The sequence below is a fragment of the Crinia signifera genome, chromosome 11, assembly GCF_055691185.1.
Source record: "Crinia signifera chromosome 11, ASM5569118v1, whole genome shotgun sequence".
Taxonomy (NCBI): domain Eukaryota; kingdom Metazoa; phylum Chordata; class Amphibia; order Anura; family Myobatrachidae; genus Crinia; species Crinia signifera.
The window spans coordinates 86,215,324-86,232,894 of record NC_139227.1 but is presented as its reverse complement, the minus strand read 5'-3'; the positions used below and the strand labels follow the sequence as shown (position 1 = coordinate 86,232,894).

The following is a 17,571-nucleotide window of genomic DNA, read 5'->3' as shown; positions in this document are numbered from 1 at the left end:
TAGAGACATACACAACCAAATGCCCCAATAGCTTGACCTACAGTTACAACATAAAGACCTGCCAACGTACCTGCCGCTCCCTTAGTGAACACGACATCACCTGTGACATCTCTTTTGATCCCGTTGATGGCTGTACTTGCGATAAAGGAAAATACATGGATGACAGTGGAGCATGTGTGCAGCAATCAGACTGTCATTGTTATTACCAGGGTACATCAGTTCTACCAGGACAGGTGGTCCATGACAACGGAGCTTTGTGGTAAGTACCTATTTCTGTGGAACTGATTTACCAGCTTCATATTTTTAAAACGGATGCCGACAGCATTTTGGCGGTCAGGATGCCGGCGCTCAACATACCGACACCTGCATCCTGATTACCGTCAGCACACTGGTGCCAGATCTTTGAAAAGAAGCATGGTGCCATTGCTGGAAAACTGCTAGTCGACATCCTGATGGGTAATTATACAAGAAAGGCTAGCATGCAGCTAGGGAAGGGGAGGGGGGTTAGGTTTAGGCACTACTGGTAGGGGGAATTCAAGTTGGGCTGTGTGGTTGGGAAAGTTAGTAGAAGTAGCTTATACCTGTGTCACATTTACAGTAAACTGATTGACCGCATACAGTGGGTGACACCATTTTATGTGTCCACATATTTTTCATCCTATCAAAGAACATCAAAAGGGTATTTGCGTCCATGTGATGTCATGACGTCACATGGTAGTCGTGCAATGCTCCTCTGGGAATATTTTGGATGGCCAGGATATCTTTATGGGGACCCTTGGGACCTGCTGGGTCCTAGGAGGGTGCCTAGGTTTCCCTGTGGAAAATCCATGTCTAGCAGTAAGGGTTAGGGTCAGGCTACAGTGGGGGGGGGAGGGTTTGGGTTAGGCTGCTGCAAGGGAGGGTTCGGAGGGAGGGGTAGTGGGAGAGGTTTACTAATTTAGCCTTGGTATTCTCTGCATGATGGAGTCGGTCTTTTGTTCGATTCTGGACTGTCAGGATATTGTATGTACCCCTTTAAATCTGACTTTATTGCTCCTGAGGTGCATTACATATAGAATCAAGGCAATAAAATTAGGAAAGAATTTAAATTATTTTAGGGAGGAGCGTTGTGTATTCGGTGTACATTTAATAGATCACTGAATTTGTTTTTCGGCAGGGGGCACTTATTTTATAGTTGCGCCACTGAAGACAGCCCCATTCTGTCAGCTGTGGGCCCCATAGCAGCTGCCCCTATGATATTTCCTCCCTTGGATCCTGACACTTGGCTATACAGATATCAAGAGATAATTAGTTATAATTATCATAAGTAGATAACTTAGTTGTTGACTTCAAGTGTAGAAGACCAATGTGACAGTTCTTTTGCCATATAATGTTTCTAGAATAAAGAGCAAATTGTAACTTTTCTATACTAATCTTACAGCACATGTACATTGGGAAAACTGGACTGCATTGGACAAACAACTCCAATAACTGGTAAGAACCTACTATATGCTTGGCTTTAAATACTTACTTTTCCGTAGCCTAGAGCAACCATAGGGGTTTATTTACTACGATGGGAGTTACTGTATATTGAAGATAGGATGTTACTAAGGTCCACCAATCAGATTCTATCTAGTATACTCTAGTAGATGCTAAATAAATAAGAAGTAGAATCGGATTGGTTACTATGGGCAACATCTTCAATAGAACTCACATGTTAGTAAATTGACCCCATAATATCTGATTTTTATGAAACACTTTCAATATTATAGTATGGGAGGGTAACACACTCTTCAGGATACATTGAGGGCAAGGAACTATTTCAAAATAAATGAGTGGCCTTTTTTTGTTATTGTTGGGATGTTCTGCTAAGATATTATCATTATTAAACAGTAATCACATTTTTTTTAAACATCCAATACTGCAGCATGCCAGGCCCCTATGGTGTACTTTGACTGCACCAGCACACCGTCAGGCACAAAGGGATCAGAGTGCCAGAAGAGTTGCCAAACCCTTGACATGACTTGTGTAAGTAGATTAAAAAATATATCAGCATCAAAGTTTTTCTAAACGTGCATTATTCATATACATATGAGTCTGCGATCAATTTAACCACAGATGGGTCACATGTGCGGCTACATGGCAATTGCAATTTGCCACACCAGCTGTTTGTAGAAGTGTATGCACCCATGTGATCATATGGCTCATGGGTGTGTGTGTGCGCAGTGCAGGAATGCTAGTGAAACCTGTGAGTTATCGCTTGATAAAGCTGTTATCAGGGACATTGCGTTGCCTGCCGGAGGCAGGTGAAACAAAATCCCTGATAAGCCACGGCATGCATCGGCTTATAGGGGCTAATAGAATAGCTTTGCAGCAAGACAATGAATCAATAATCAAGGGTAATTAAAAATGGCCTTTGTTATTGAACTCCCGAACCAGGACAAAGTTAAGGATACCCAGAATGCATTACCAGGGGGTTGACATAATCCCTGCCCTGACAACTCCAATGTGTTTATTTATAAACAGTTACTTAAAAAAAGTACCAACATATTCAGGAGCAAACAGTGATAAAACAAGACTGGATAATAACAGACAGATATAGTGGTAAGAGGCAGGGCCGGTGCAAGGCATCTAGGCGCCCTAGGCAAACCTACAGGATTCCGCCCCCCCCCCCCCCCCCCTAATAGAGGCAGGAAGCACCACCGTGTAAAAAAGAAATAGCTGCCATTGACACCCGACCCCCCCCCTGAGATCCCTGTATAACCTGTACTTGCAGCATCATGTCCATCACAGCCAGACATCCCTTCTGTTTCTGTGCTTCCACCAGCCCAGGTGGTCTGTGATGTCCCACTACCATGAGTAAAGTAATGATAGGGGAGGGATCGATGTCGGTGGTTGGAGGGAAGTGCTGTACTAGGGCGGTGCTTGCGCTCCCCCTGACTGCTCATCTCCTCCTGTGTTGCAGGCGCTGCCATGGTGCAGTGATCCTAACAAAGAAGCATTTCACTGGAGGGATCATTGGCATGCTGCGGTTCCCCTGTGTTCCTGGACATGGGGCCCTATTCAGACCTGTTCACTAGGCTGTGTATGTTCGCAGCCTAGCGAATGTGATTGCCTCCCAATGGCCGAACGCCGGTCGCTGACTATCCAATGATTTTTCCTTTATTCGTGGATAAAAGTAAGTCTATACTTTCTTTTATCCTGGCCGGAGATGGCCAAAAAGGAGGTGGGCACTGACGTCAGCCGCCCACCCCATGCAGGCAAGGACATGCCAGCGATCACAGGGGAACACCCAGCGATTTTATGCTGGGCATTTCCCTGCTACCGCCCTCTGCCCTTCCCAGCCAGTCTGAATGCCTTGGCGAGTGTGATACTCACCGAAGGCATTTGCACAGGGATTTGCACATGTGCATATTCGCGCATGCGCAGATCCCCATCGGAAACGGGGCCAAATTCGTCCCCATCGGATCAGGTCTGAATCAGGCCCATGCTACAGTCTGTAACACCTTCATGGTGGTCCTGGGTGCAGGGGAGCTGCAGTCACTTACACATACACACACACACTGACACATACACACACTGACACACACACTGATACATACTGTACACACACATATACACTGGCACATACACACACATATACACTGGCACATACACATACGCTGACTAACCTTACCTTCCACTTCTGGCTGGGATACTTTGCTCCATCTTGATGACTCCCTCCATCATGACAGGGGTCCATGTTATGGCTGCAGAGCCACCTGCAGCAGCCAGTCATAGGGGAGCAGCAGAGGCAGAGCTGCACCAGGTCCAGGAAAGAGGAGGCGTGGCCTAATCACGGACCCTCGTGACCACGCCCCCCTTTGGGAAAAAACCCGCACCATGCACACATCAAGCCGACTGGGAGAGGACAGGGGAAGCAGCGGTGCAGGACCTGACAGGCGCAGACTCAGAGGAGTCAGCGCAAAACTGCCACTGCCCCTGTCAAGGTGAGCCGGCCCTAGTCTGCATATGCCTAGGGCCAGCTCTGCAGTCTACACTGTGTGAGTAGTCTAGCGTGCCGCTGTCTCAGGTTCTCAGAGGAGAACATAGGGTGGGAGGAGGCGGGGGCCGGCCACTATGTCTGACTGCACTGCAGTGCAGCCAATAGCAGGGACTTCACTGGGCTGACGCCGGCTACTGCTCAGCGTCTGAGCCTGAGGTGAGCTGCCGGCCGCCTGCTTGTAGTGCAGGCCCACCTCCGCTCAGCTGTATATTTATGCTCTGTGCTGTCCCGGCTGCCTAATTCGGCCTCAGTAGCAGCGGCCTCCCGGGAAAGTTCCCGGTAAATAGAATGGCCAATCCCTCCGGCGGGGGGGACGGGGTGGGGGAATACTTACATAATAGCTGCACACTTTTCTGTAGAAGTCCTGCAGGCAGCTTGCTTCTTGATCCTCTCCTCTGCAGACTGCGGTAGCGACGTAGCTTCCTGCTGCTGCTTCTGCTACTGCTGCTGGCCGGCTCACTACCGCCCTCCAGTGGCCGGCGCCCTAGGCAAATGCCTAACCTTGCCTAGTGGTGGCGCCGGCCCTGGTAAGAGGACCCTGTTCGCATACTTACAGTCTATAGGAAAATAGGCATTAAAACACAAGGATACAGTAAGTGCTACCTATTTCACCTTGGTCCGGTCAAATCGAAATATATGTAGACTGTATAGCAGGGATGTGATTGTGTAAAATAGCTTATGGCGTTTATGTGGGGTGGATCTGGAAGTTTATAAGCTTGTCTGAAGAGGTGAGTGTTCAGGGAAGACTTCAAAATGTGAAGACTAGATGAGAGTCTTATTTATTGTGTATCACAGCAAAAACTCCTCTACAACAGCTTTGGGAGACACCTGGATACATAAAAAAAAGCGGCTGGACCCATTCTTTGTATGCATCTAGTACTCATCTTCCTGCTTCAGTCAGGGTGGGGTGTGCTGGTACAGGGTACCTCTGAGCCCTGCTATGGTACTGCCAACAAGAGATCTTCATAATAGCTCTTAATGTCCCCTACGCTACTGCGATTTTGTCCAAATTGACCCGATTCCGACGGATCGGGCGGATAAATTGGACCAAATGGCATGTGTTTGACATCCCATCCAACCCGTTGCACCAACTATTGAATCTGACCCATCAGCGGCACATCACAGGTGCATTTTAGCACCCCCAACGTATTGGGTCCAATTCTGTAGGTATGTGCCAGTGGTGAAGCACTGCTGGCACACACCTATCTGCAGGTCCAGGCGGCGGGGTGGGCGGCAGCTGCTGAGGTTCGGGGATGGGGTAGGCAGTGGGCGGCAGCCAGTGAGCAGCAGGGTGTGCAGCAGAATTTAAAAAACCTCTCTCGGCCAACCAGTCTTCCGACAGGTTTTTTTTTAAATTCTCCTGCCCCCCCCCCTGCGCCGCTGCTGCAGCTCCCCCGCTAGCAAGCGATTTATGGTATGTAAAAATGGAACATCAATGCCAAACTGCAAATAAGCCCTCCTGGGTAGCTGGCTGGGGAGCTCAAGGGAAATTGGGTAAGACTTGTCTTTAGGACATGCCGGCCTATTGTATGGGGGCTTTAAGATTAGTCACTTTTATCACAATATGGATGATAATTTCTTAGCATGTGTTATGGCGTTTTGTACAGTACAGTAATCTGGGATCATTACATTACATACCATGTGTAATTGCAGAGCAATTTAATAAACAGTAAGTAACAACCTAGTATAAAGATTGCACACCCTTATAAAAGTTCAATTTAGATTACAGTCAAAGGGAATAAAAGTCATATTCATGTAGGAAGAAAGGCAAAATGGGGCCTAGGATGGTAGAACATTAAATTAATGATCAGGTGGATGTGTGTTTTATTCTATATAATCATTATTTTTGTGTTAATGAAATACTGTTGATTTCTCAATTTACAGTACAGTGCACAGTGTGTGTCAGGCTGCATATGTCCAAAAGGACTGATAGCAGATGGACAAGGAGGATGTGTGAGAGAAGAACAGTGTCCATGTGTACATAACAATAACCCCTATAGTCCTGGATCCACAATCCAGATTGCGTGCAACACTTGGTGAGCTGATTACGTGCCTGCAGCAGACCGCAGGAGGTCAGATACATGTACCATAGTGTCACTTATGCTTTCCACTTTTTAATCAATGCAACTTTTCCTCTCTATCTCTTCTCAGCACCTGCAAAAACAGATTATGGACATGCACAAATGAGCCCTGTCTGGGAACCTGTGCGGTGTATGGCGATGGCCACTTTCTCACTTTTGACAGTAAATCATATAATTTTGATGGAGTATGTGAATATACATTGGCTCAGGTGAGTGATAAATCAACATTCTGCAATACAAACTATGGAAAATATACACATTTATACAGGGTTGCCATTAGGAATTTTGGGGACCGGGACTCAGTCCGGACTCCAGGCCCCCCCTAATAACTTGACTTACCGTAACCCGGCTCCTGCTCTCCCATCTCATCTTCCGCTGAGCTGCAGCCCAGGGGGTTCCGGAACGCAGACTTCTTCAACTAATTTAATTAAAAAATAAATTAATTAAAATGCAGCACCAGCTGGTAAGCCAATCAGAGCTCGCGTACCAGCAGCCACTCTGATTGGCTGCCGGTACGCAAGCTGTGATTGGCTGAAAAGCCGGTGCAGCATTTGAATTGGTCCGTTGGCAAGGCCGTGTGCATTTGCACAGGGCAGATGTTTTCGCTTTGTGCATTTACATACAGATGGAGCCCTCCCCCAGCCAGCCTTCTCTGGATAGCCATGGTGAGCCAAGAAATTTTGTTCTCAGCAGCAATACAATACATAGAACAATACAGTAGGGGATTAGCAGAGTAATCCTATTACTCACTTAATCCTATTAAAGGGCTAAATGAGAAAGGCTCTATCTATCTATCTATCTATCTATCTATCTATCTATCTATCTATCTATATATATATATATATATATACACACACACACACACACACACACATCACACTCATTATGTTGCCATTTATAACATGCTGGACGTTTAAATACAAATGTTTGAATTCTCTTTTCTTTCTCTTCTTAGGATTTCTGCTCTGGTGACCCCAACAATGGAACTTTCCGTGTGATAATTGAAAACATCCCATGTGGTACTACAGGAACCACCTGTTCTAAATCCCTGAAAGTTTTCCTTGGAGTGAGTTTTCAAGATAGTTGAATTTTGCTAGAAGTGTTTAAAATTTTCTTAAATAGTATTGTTCTATAACTGGGGTAGCCAACCCTAGTCCTCGAGAGCTACCAACAGTGCATGTTTTGCAGGTCTCCTCCCAGAATCACAAGTGAGCTAATTAGCTCCATCTGTGTATCTTTTAAAATGTGTCAGTGATTAATGAGTGCAGCTGTGCAGCAGCTAGGTTGTCTGGAAAATGTGAACTGTTGGTAGCTCTCAAGGGCTAGGGTTGGCTACCGCTGCTCTATAACCTGTGTAGACAGCTATATTGCTCTAATACAGTAGGTAGTGGTTAACAAATCTACTTCGCATTAATTAACTTGTGTCCTACAAGTGAATTGTCTTTCAGAAGATTGTAAGTTGTCCCCAAAGTTTTTCCTGTTCACTTCCACTAGTCAAAAACACACAGCCAAATTTATTGACTTGAAAATGTATATTGTTAACTCGAGAGTGGCATAAACAGATTGAAAGATTCAATATTCTATAGAATGTAGATATGAGCGCCGACTGCGTGTTTTGGTCCTCATTTAAAAAATAGTAACATACTAGATAGTTAGGCTGGCAACAAAATCCTCTTAACTGTTAATAAATTCATATTGTTCTTCCTTATTTCCTGTACAGAACATTGAACTGATACTCGGGGACAAAATATTTGAGGTTGTGAAACAAACTACTGGAATTTACATACCATACAAGGTGCATAAGTTGGGTCAATACATGGTGATTGAAGCTCGTAATGGATTGATACTGATGTGGGACATGGGAACGAGCATATACCTCAAACTGGATCCAAGTTTTCAGGTAATTCATATATAAATGAAGAAAGCAGTGATTTGTTTATGTTTATTTCCCAGTCTCAGTAACCAGCAGGATAGAAAAATGGCTACAACCGTATGCATGATTTGTATCCACATCTTTAGAATTTGACAGTTGATTAGGGAGTAGTACATACCTCCCAAATGTCCAGATTTTTGCATTTCTTTACTCCTGGAGATTTAGCTTGACAGCATTATAAATAAAAATTAAAGGGCCAGATGCACTAAAGATTCAAAAGTGATAAAATGGAGAGTGATTGGCTCCTACCTGCCATGTCACAGACTGTGTTTGAAAACTGTCAGAGAGGAGCTGATTGGTTGGTTGGTTGTTTTTCACTCTCAATGTTATCACCTTTGAAGCTTAGTGCATCTGGCCCAAAGTCACATAAAACAATATGCAAGATAATATACTGTAATACTGTACTGAAGTATGTGAACAGTGTTTTAATAATTAAATTAATTAAATTGAAAAAATGAAGTACTGTATGATGAAGTTCAGTTTTTTTTGGGGAAAACCTGCACGTACTGTAGGAACCTGGTTTATACTTTGGAAACGGTGATTAAGGCTCAGTTAATTAATGAAATAATCATCAAGTATTGTAGTGAGATGTTTCTGGGGGGGGGGGGATTGCTTTTGGTTCACTTTAGCTTTAATGCTGTGTACACACGGGGGCGATATGGGCTATAATCGCTGGGAATATGGTCGCAGGCAACCATATTGCCAGTGATGGAAGTGTGCCCCAGCGATAAATCGTCGGGTGCGCGCTTCCGTTTTCTGCCCCATTGTAATCGCTGGTCGCAGGAGCTTGCTCCTGCGACCAGCTAATTACCTCTGCGGCTCCCCCATCAGAGGTTCCTTTTCATCAACGACCATCTCTGGTCGCTGATGAAAAGGAGACACTGAGCAATATATTGCTCAGCCATATATTGCAAGCAATATATGGCTGAGCAATATATCTCCCCCCGTGTGTATGCACCTTAAGACCATGGTACTGTATTTTCTGAAAATGACAAACAAGGTACAATTTGTTTGGGCATGAAAGAGGGCCAGATGCTTTAAGCTTCAAAAGTGATATAATGGAGATTGTTAAACAACCAACCAATCAATTCCTGTCTGACAGTTTTCAAACATAGTCTGTAACAAGACAGGTAGGAGTTGATTGGCTGGCTGTTTATCACTCTCCATTTTATCACATTTGAAGCTTAGTGCATCTGGCCCACAGGGGTGATAATTGATTTTGGAATTTCATGAGCTCAAACATCAGTGGCCTTAGCACAAATGGTCAGAAAATTCTTGCAGAAAAAGGGGATACACCTTTAAACAATTATTATTATTATTTATTTATATGGTGCCACAAGGGATCCACAGCTCCCTATTACAGACTACAACAAATAGGAAAAACAGTGACTTACAGTTGAGAACAGTCCAGAACAATAAATATGTGGAGATAAAACAGAAATGAATAGATAAAAGTGTTTGCAAGCCACTTTTTGGCTCTATCATACCTCTTAACAAATTATGGGAGGTATGAAATTCAGGACTCCTGAAGGAAGTGAAAGCATTTTCATACCTCCTAAGTTTGAATCCAACCAAATGGGTACATCAGCGCGCGCCGAAGGCGCGTGTTTGAAATTAGGGGGCATGGACTAGTGACAAGGGGGCATGGCCTATAGAATCATGTCATTCCACTAAGCCACGCCACCATTTTTCATCGCTGTGGGGGCATGGCTAATGGCTCTGTAAGCTGCTGGCCAACCACTAGCCCATCTGCTTGCCGGAATTGACGCTGTGCATCTATTCACTGAGTGACGGGAACTCCCAACTGCCCCACCCCAGCCGGCAGGACGATGGAATGTCCCCGAAACCTGGGACATTCCCACGGAAAGCTGGACAGTTTGGAGTTCTGCATTTTCCCAAAATGCTGCAAGTGGGGGTGCCCCTGGAGCTCCTGGTATCCCTCTTTACTGTGAATAGATGCTGTGTCATGCACACAGCATCTATTCACTTCTACCATGCTGAGCAGAGCAGCCAGTGAGAGGCGGCCTCTCAACTTCCTCCCACCATGGGATACTGCATCAATTGGGTAGGACAGTAGTATAATGCCCCAAAAATGGGATGGTCCTGTGAAAATTGGAACAGGGGGAAGCTATGCAACTTGATTATGAAGATTTACACAGCAGATATAACAATGATTACTTTATGTTTTAAATTAAGCTTTTAATAGTAAAGTTGACATAAAATGTATCAACAACATTCTTATATTGTAGTAACCTATAAAAATGTGGTCATCTAAAAAATATATGGACGTACACAGGAGTTATGCACTACAAATTCCTAACTTAATGCTGTATTTATTTTTCCATGTATTCTTTTAGTGATGCCTGTTGCCTTGATTTACTATAGAAATGTTTTTTTTTTTTTTTTTTTCAGGGTAAAATCTGTGGTCTTTGTGGTAACTATGATGGAAATTCTATCAATGACTTTCAAACCAGAAGTATGGCTGTGGTTGGAGACATTAATGAGTTTGGTAATAGCTGGAAGATGTCCCCCAGTTGCGTGGATTCCTCGAATGCAGTAGATCCATGTTCGTCCAACCCATACAGAAAGGCCTGGTCACAGAAACAGTGCAGTGTTATCACTAGTGATACATTCTCAGCTTGTCACTCCCTGGTAAGTTCAAGTGTTCAGTATATTCCACTTACAGGTAGAGCTGGGTACACACTTAGCTGACAAATTGCCCACACAGCCAATATGTCGACCGATCTATAAGTTGGTAAGGTGTATGCACAAACGATCCTGTTTATATACACTTACCAATCCGCCACCCCATAGTTTAGGCAGCAGAGCCCAATTGCAACATCATATTCAAAGACTGCTATGGCTGAACAATCGCAAAGTTGGCTGTATACACATCCAGATTATGTATACTAATATATATGGTTGATACATTATATCAGCTTTGGCTGTGCTGCAGGACTGACCCTTATCGGGTGTTCACACTCGTCGCTGCGCTAGTGATAAATCAATTATTGATTGAACAAACAATATAGCGAAAAGTTTGCACTCAGCCTATAATTTTTCTTTATTTTACCATTATGTTACATGTTATTTATAATGCCATGTCTTCCTTTTATGAAAATTGACAGCACCATGATGAATCTTGATTTGAAAATAGAGATGTGCGCTGAATCATGCAATTTGGAGAATTAATTTGCATGCAATCCAAAACACTGTTTGGTTTTTAATTCCCAGTTCCAAACTGAATACAAACCCAAGCTGAATTCGATTAAGTTCTGGTGCATTGGCGAAATGCACATCTCTATTTCAAAATGTTACTAAATTCCTGTTTAATTGAATAAGCTGCATGTTCCCATACCTCCCAACAGTCCTGATTACCGCTGGAACCTCCCAGTTTTCGGGGACGTTCCTGCGTCCCGCCCGTGGTGGGGGCGGTGCTGTTGGGAGTCCCCCTGTCAGCTGCTGAGCAGCGGTGCATAAACACTGTGCGCATGCTCACAGCATCTATTCCCGCATGGCCTCGCGGGAAGACACTATTATATATAGGCCACACCTCCTTTCTGGATATCCACGCCCCTAGTTTTCAGGCGCACGCATTCGGCGCCCGCATATATGTCCCTCTTCAAGCAGCCTCAAAGTTGGGAGGTATGATGTTCCTCTGTAATCTCTGTAATCTTTTTGCCCTGAACCAGAGTCTTTGTATTTTTAATTCAGTCCACTTTTTCATGGCCTGACCTGGGCCTTGGCCATACTGACCAATGCGTTTAAGGGGCACCGGCTATAATCTTGCCAATGGCACCAAATTGGTAAAGCGGGCTCTATTCTTCAGAGACTCCTAAGACTCTTAACCTATGTTTTTGTTAGTTTTATGTTGCATTAAAATATGCTAAATGTGTAATGTGCACTTACAGGTGAACCCACTGAACTATTATGATGCATGTGTAAATGATGCTTGTTCCTGTGATACTGGTGGGGATTGTGAGTGCTTCTGTACTGCTGTCGCAGCATACGCCCAAGCTTGCAGTGCAGCTGGAGTCTGTATCACCTGGAGAAACCCATCCTTGTGTCGTAAGTATATTTGATAGATACAATAAAAGATAGTTTTTACATTCTAAGCTGGTATGCGCTTATTGTGCATCACTTTGTAGACTAGTAAATAATACATCTGCTCAGAATTGAATTGACATTAGTTTTACTTTCATGGAGCTAATAATATTGCCAATTATAGTTCATTTTTTAAAATACTAAAATATTGTCCACTTTATGTAATTTTTTTTAAGTCTAATTGTTCAGTGAAAAACATACAATTCTAACATTTTACATTATTTTGTATGAAAACAGCCATTTTCTGTGATTTCTACAATGGCGGTGATGGACGCTGTGAGTGGCACTACAACCCATGTGGTATTCCGGGTTCTGAGTGCATGAAAACCTGCAGGAACCCTAATGGAACATGTTACCATAAAGTGGCAGGACTTGAAGGTAAACAAAAATTGTAACCAAGGGTGGTTTTCTTATCCTTCCTGGGCATTACAATAGTTTTAGGGTTGGATCTGTTTTTTTTTTTGTTTGTTTTTTTAAAGAGGCTTAAAATAGTTAAGTTCATAGAATGTGGGCCTGTTTAGTTCCTACAGTATTATCAAGATCAGTAATATTTATTTCCAGTCATTTCCATTCAAATTTTACCACTTTACAACTCGTCTAAACTAAGCAGCAGAGCAGCGGCACAAACACATGACAGTTAATTCTGTTTATAAATGTTTTGCAAATGTGCAATAACCAATTAAAAAATGTGGTTTATGCTCAAAAGACAGTCACCATAGCCCAAAAAAATACAGAACATAATAAAAAGAAATGTGTTAGAAGATGTAATTGTTCTTTTGCCCTTCCGCATACATTTATATTGTATATATAAAAAAATGATATGCATATTTAAAAACCAAGCACTTCAGCATTGGGGACTGCCACTTTTTTTGGCTAAAGTGATTGGTTTGTTTGGGCCACTACAAACCATTTTGTTGGAAGGACTATGTCTGATCATTATTGAGGTGGTTAAGGATGAGGGTGATGGAGATTGCATGTACTGCTAGCTAATAATGGATTTTTCTTTTCAAATTTGAATAAATAAAATGCATGCTTTCAAATTATGTTACAGGTAGGAGGTGGATGGTTAACATCCCTGCCTCTACTTGTTTCAGCTTCACAAACTGTACAGTTGTGTTGCTAAATTTCAGGATTTGGTTAAAAATAGTTCCACACACAATATTTTTTTGTTTTTTGGTCTTATATCAAGGCTTGGCAATGACCTTTTTTATCATGTGCAAACATTACTGCCATTGGTGGCTGACTTACTTTAACACAAAAAATATAATCATCATCAACATCCTCAATAGCATTGTATACACAAATATGACTCTTATCCTGTTGCTCAGTAGAATCCTCAATTACTATGTCACCATCTCCTCCTACATGTATATTTTTAACGTAACTGCTGTGTGTTTGTGCTGTTGCTCTGTCACTTTGTTAAGCCAGTTAATATTTGGCCAATATTGATGAATATAGAAATTGACTGGAAATGGCTAGAAATGGATGGTATTGAGGTTAATATTGTAGGAGCAAAAACAGACACAAGACAAGAACCTGGCACTGTGTAAGGATAATGGGATGAGGACAGGAGTGGTTACATGTGTCAGGATTTACAGTAGGATTGGAATGAAGGCAAAGATGGAGGCAGGGGCTGGGTCAGTTCCAATGGGTACAAATATATCAATTATATTATACATTATGATGTAACAATTATGCTACACTTCGTAATGTAGTAGGCTAAAATCCCCATCTTAAAACTTCTAAAGAACTTGCATAGTATAAAGTGATCTTATGTTTTCACATTAAGTAGACAACAGCATGAAATATTACCTAAGTATTTATAAAAATGACATTCTGAACTCCATCCAATATGGATGAATTAAAGTACTGTATATACTCGAGTGTAAGCCGACCCGAATTCAATAAAATAGATACCAATAATGCCCCCAGTAGTGTCCCTCACTTTTTTGCCTATGACACAGGCCACTGCTCACTCTCCCCCCAGGCCGGGTGCTGCTGCTCACCCTCTCCCCGGCTAGGCGCCACTGCTCCCTCTCTCAACCAGGCCAGTCGCCGCTGCACTCCCTCTCCAGGCCAGGCGCTTCTGCGCCCCTTTCCCCCAGGCCGGGCGCCGCTGCTCACCATCTCCCCAGCTGGGCGCCGCTGCTCACTGTCTCCCCTAGGCCAGATGCCACTGCTCTCTCTTTCCCCAAGGCCGGGCGCTGCTCGCCGCACTGGGTCCCCTCCTCCTGTATCATCAACGAATATCCTGCAGCCATGCCGGTCCCCTCCTCCACAGCTGTGCTGGTCTCCTGCTACCAAAACAGTTCCAGGTGTCATCCTTCCACAGCATCTCTGGGTCCCTTCTTCCCGCAGCAGCGCTTTGTCCCCCTCCCTCCCATCACTCTTGTATAAGCCGAGGGGGGCTTTTTCAGCATAAATAATGTGCTGAAAAAGTCAGCTTATACTTGAATTTATACGCTAACTTTAAAGTTGATAATAAATTGATTACAACTGCAAATAGACGTCTATAATTTATATGAGTCTGGTACAGTATAGACCTTGTACAACATGGCTACAGTATGTGAATATAGGTTTCCTAGACAAATACAAATATACATTTATTTGTTTGCAGGATGTTACCCTAAGTGCCCACTTGAAAGACCCTATTTTGATGAGGATACAATGGCATGTGTTGCAACATGTCCTTGCTATTCGGTTAATGGAACATTGTATGAAATTGGTGACGACATGCCTCCTGATGATAACGAGAATATCTGTACCACCTGGTAAGAAAAGATGAAGTCCTGTGCATTGTATAGTGAATGTGATGGTCAGTGTCTGACTAAGGCATGAAGGGCCAACCGGGCTAATGCAGTGTTAGAGGCCCATGCTGAGGTGGAATGGCTTGCTACCACAGAGGCTTGGCTAACCATTAGAGCACTCATAATTTGAGCTGCTTTATAAAATGGGAAATACTGCTAGTGAATGCATGTTAAGGTAGCAGATTAACCATTTGAGTGCCGACATCTCTATGAGAGATGAGCAAAATATCCCCTACAAATGCCAGCGTCACTCACATTTGTTATATAAATTCAAATAAATAAAAAAATGTTATGTAAAAAAGATTATATTTCCTATATAAAGTAAGCATTGCACGTCATTAGAATGGATAGAAATGTGTGTTTGTCACAAACAGATGGAGCCACGTCCAACTATGCCGCCGGCGCACCAGGATGCAATCGCATCTCACACGCTCGCATGTCCATTGCTACAAATAGGGCATATCTCAAACGCATGCGTGCCTCATTCGCAGAGCGGTGCGCCGAATCACTGAGCGGAATAGATGGAGATGGCTCCATCTTTATGACAAATTCACTTGGCACTGAAAGGGTTAATAACAGCAGTGCACTGTACAAAATACACCTTAGTTCTGTATAGTATAATACAGCATGCCTATAATGAACAATTCAAGTCTGGAACGTGATCCTAAGATGTTCAGCCCCCTATTGGTCCCCTCTGCAGCTCCCCCGTCTCTGGTTGCTGATGAAAACAGGACACTGAGCAATATTTTGGAACGTGTGCACACAGCTTAACCTAATGCTTCACGGTCTATGCAAAGAACAAATGAATTCAAATAACTTGATAACTTTCTTTGTCTTTCAGCAAATGTTCTCACAATGGCAGAAAATGTAGTGTCCAAGGTAAACTTTTAAAGAAGAAACTATTTTAACAGTATATAAAATAATCTTGCTGTTAGAAAATATGCAAAATTGTTTCAGCTGCCAGAATTAGTATTGCTTAGGTACAAAGGCCCCTATTCTGGTCGGTTCACAGCACGGCTGCATTCATACGGGGACCAATGTTTTTGTACTGCACATGTACATACATGCACGCAACCAGGGCAGTGGGTGTTGGGTGGAGAGGGGTGTGGGGTGGCGGGCAGCCCCATTAGCATATGGGAACGTGCAGTGTTTCATGGGTGTTCCCATGAGAATGCTGGACGTTCTCATGCTAATGAGGCCATGACGCCGGTGTGGGGGACGGGCAGCTGACATCACCGGATGTCAGCTGCCCGCCCATTTCCTACCCAGCGTGCACGCATATGTAACTGACTTGAAAGTCACTTTTATATGCATGCACCTGCGAACATCCATTCGCAAGCTCCTGCGAGCAAGTGGACATTGCGAATAGGTGGCCCCAGCCAACCATTCGCAAGGCGGGGTTTAGTGGACTTGCAAGGCTGCAAATTCGCAGCCTTGCGAATCAACCAGAATAACTCCCAAAGACTCAACATTGAACTTACCATTTCTGCCTATGCTTGGTAGGCTTTTGGGGTAAATCCCAGTCAGTGCTTGTGTAAGGCTTCACAGAACCCTAGGCAAAACTTCAATCTGGTTGCTTAAATTGAATTTAACTGTATTGTCCTTTAAATGTAATGATTAGATGGGTAAACTGTAAATACTTATGGTGTAGATCAGCTGAGTAAATAGGAATTGTTTAAAATATCATCTCACCAAAAGCCGCCAACTGTTTTATTGAACCCTAATTCTCTAGTATGGCTACTGTGGTTTTTGCCCCTAATAATGTATTTGCTTTTATTTTACAGACTGCTGTGTGTATGAAGGCAAAATATATAAGGCCCCAGAAATTGTTTACAACACCACTGATGGCATTGGAGGCTGCATTACTGGATATTGCATTAAAGGAAAAGTCGTAGGAACTAACACACCCTGCAAGAGTACAACAACTTCACCAACTACAGTGTTCAGCTTCTCTACTACAACGCCTGTGGTTACAACACCCGAGACTACTACAGGTACAATGTCGTAATTGTGAAGGATTCCTGTAAAACAGGATCATCATTTATACTAAATGATAAAGTTGATTTATGTTCACAAAAGATCCTGTTGGCAAATATTAGATATGTATTTTAAAAGAATTAACAGTGATAAATAGGTTGATATGAAAGTACACCTACATACTGTATAGTAAAATCAGCAAGTGTATGCATACCTCCCGACTGTCCCCATTTTTGCGGTAGGGGCAGGGCCGGTGCAAGGCACCAGAGCGCCCCAGGCAAGTCGGGGTGGGGGCGCCCCGGTGTCTGCCGCCCGGGTACCTGTCCTGCGGCGCTGTAAAGCTTGCGGCGGCGGCATCGGGGGGTCCCTGCAGTCAAAAAGAAGTAACGAGCGCTATCCGACGGGCTATGCGGAAGCGTTCTGTTTTGGAAACACTGGCCGCACGGCGCACGCTGATTGGCTGAATCTCAGCCAATCAGCGTGCGGCCAGTGTTTCCAAAACAGAAGCGCTTCCGCATAGCCCTGCGGATAGCGCTCGTTATTTCTTATTGACTGCAGGGACCCCCCGCTGCCGCCGCCGCCAGCTTTTACGCACATATACGCTGCAGGACAGGTACCCGGGTGGCAGGGGGGGGCGAAATGCCG

The 17,571-nt window shown here is 43.8% G+C and overlaps 1 protein-coding gene across 1 annotated transcript in view; it reads left to right on the top strand.

Moving 5' to 3' along the window:
* Positions 1–16,957, top strand: part of LOC146045094 (mucin-5AC-like) — a 44,074-nt gene extending 27,117 nt beyond the window's left edge. Inside the window, exons 23-35 of the mRNA XM_083163775.1 lie at positions 4–259; positions 1,421–1,473; positions 1,907–2,007; positions 5,909–6,060; positions 6,176–6,314; positions 7,061–7,171; positions 7,826–8,005; positions 10,451–10,690; positions 11,950–12,106; positions 12,380–12,520; positions 14,760–14,913; positions 15,791–15,828; positions 16,734–16,957. Of these exons, the coding sequence (XP_083019901.1) occupies positions 4–259; positions 1,421–1,473; positions 1,907–2,007; positions 5,909–6,060; positions 6,176–6,314; positions 7,061–7,171; positions 7,826–8,005; positions 10,451–10,690; positions 11,950–12,106; positions 12,380–12,520; positions 14,760–14,913; positions 15,791–15,828; positions 16,734–16,957 (1,946 nt within the window). The remainder of the gene's footprint in view (positions 1–3; positions 260–1,420; positions 1,474–1,906; positions 2,008–5,908; positions 6,061–6,175; positions 6,315–7,060; positions 7,172–7,825; positions 8,006–10,450; positions 10,691–11,949; positions 12,107–12,379; positions 12,521–14,759; positions 14,914–15,790; positions 15,829–16,733) is intronic.
* The last annotated feature ends 614 nt before the right edge of the window (positions 16,958–17,571 follow it).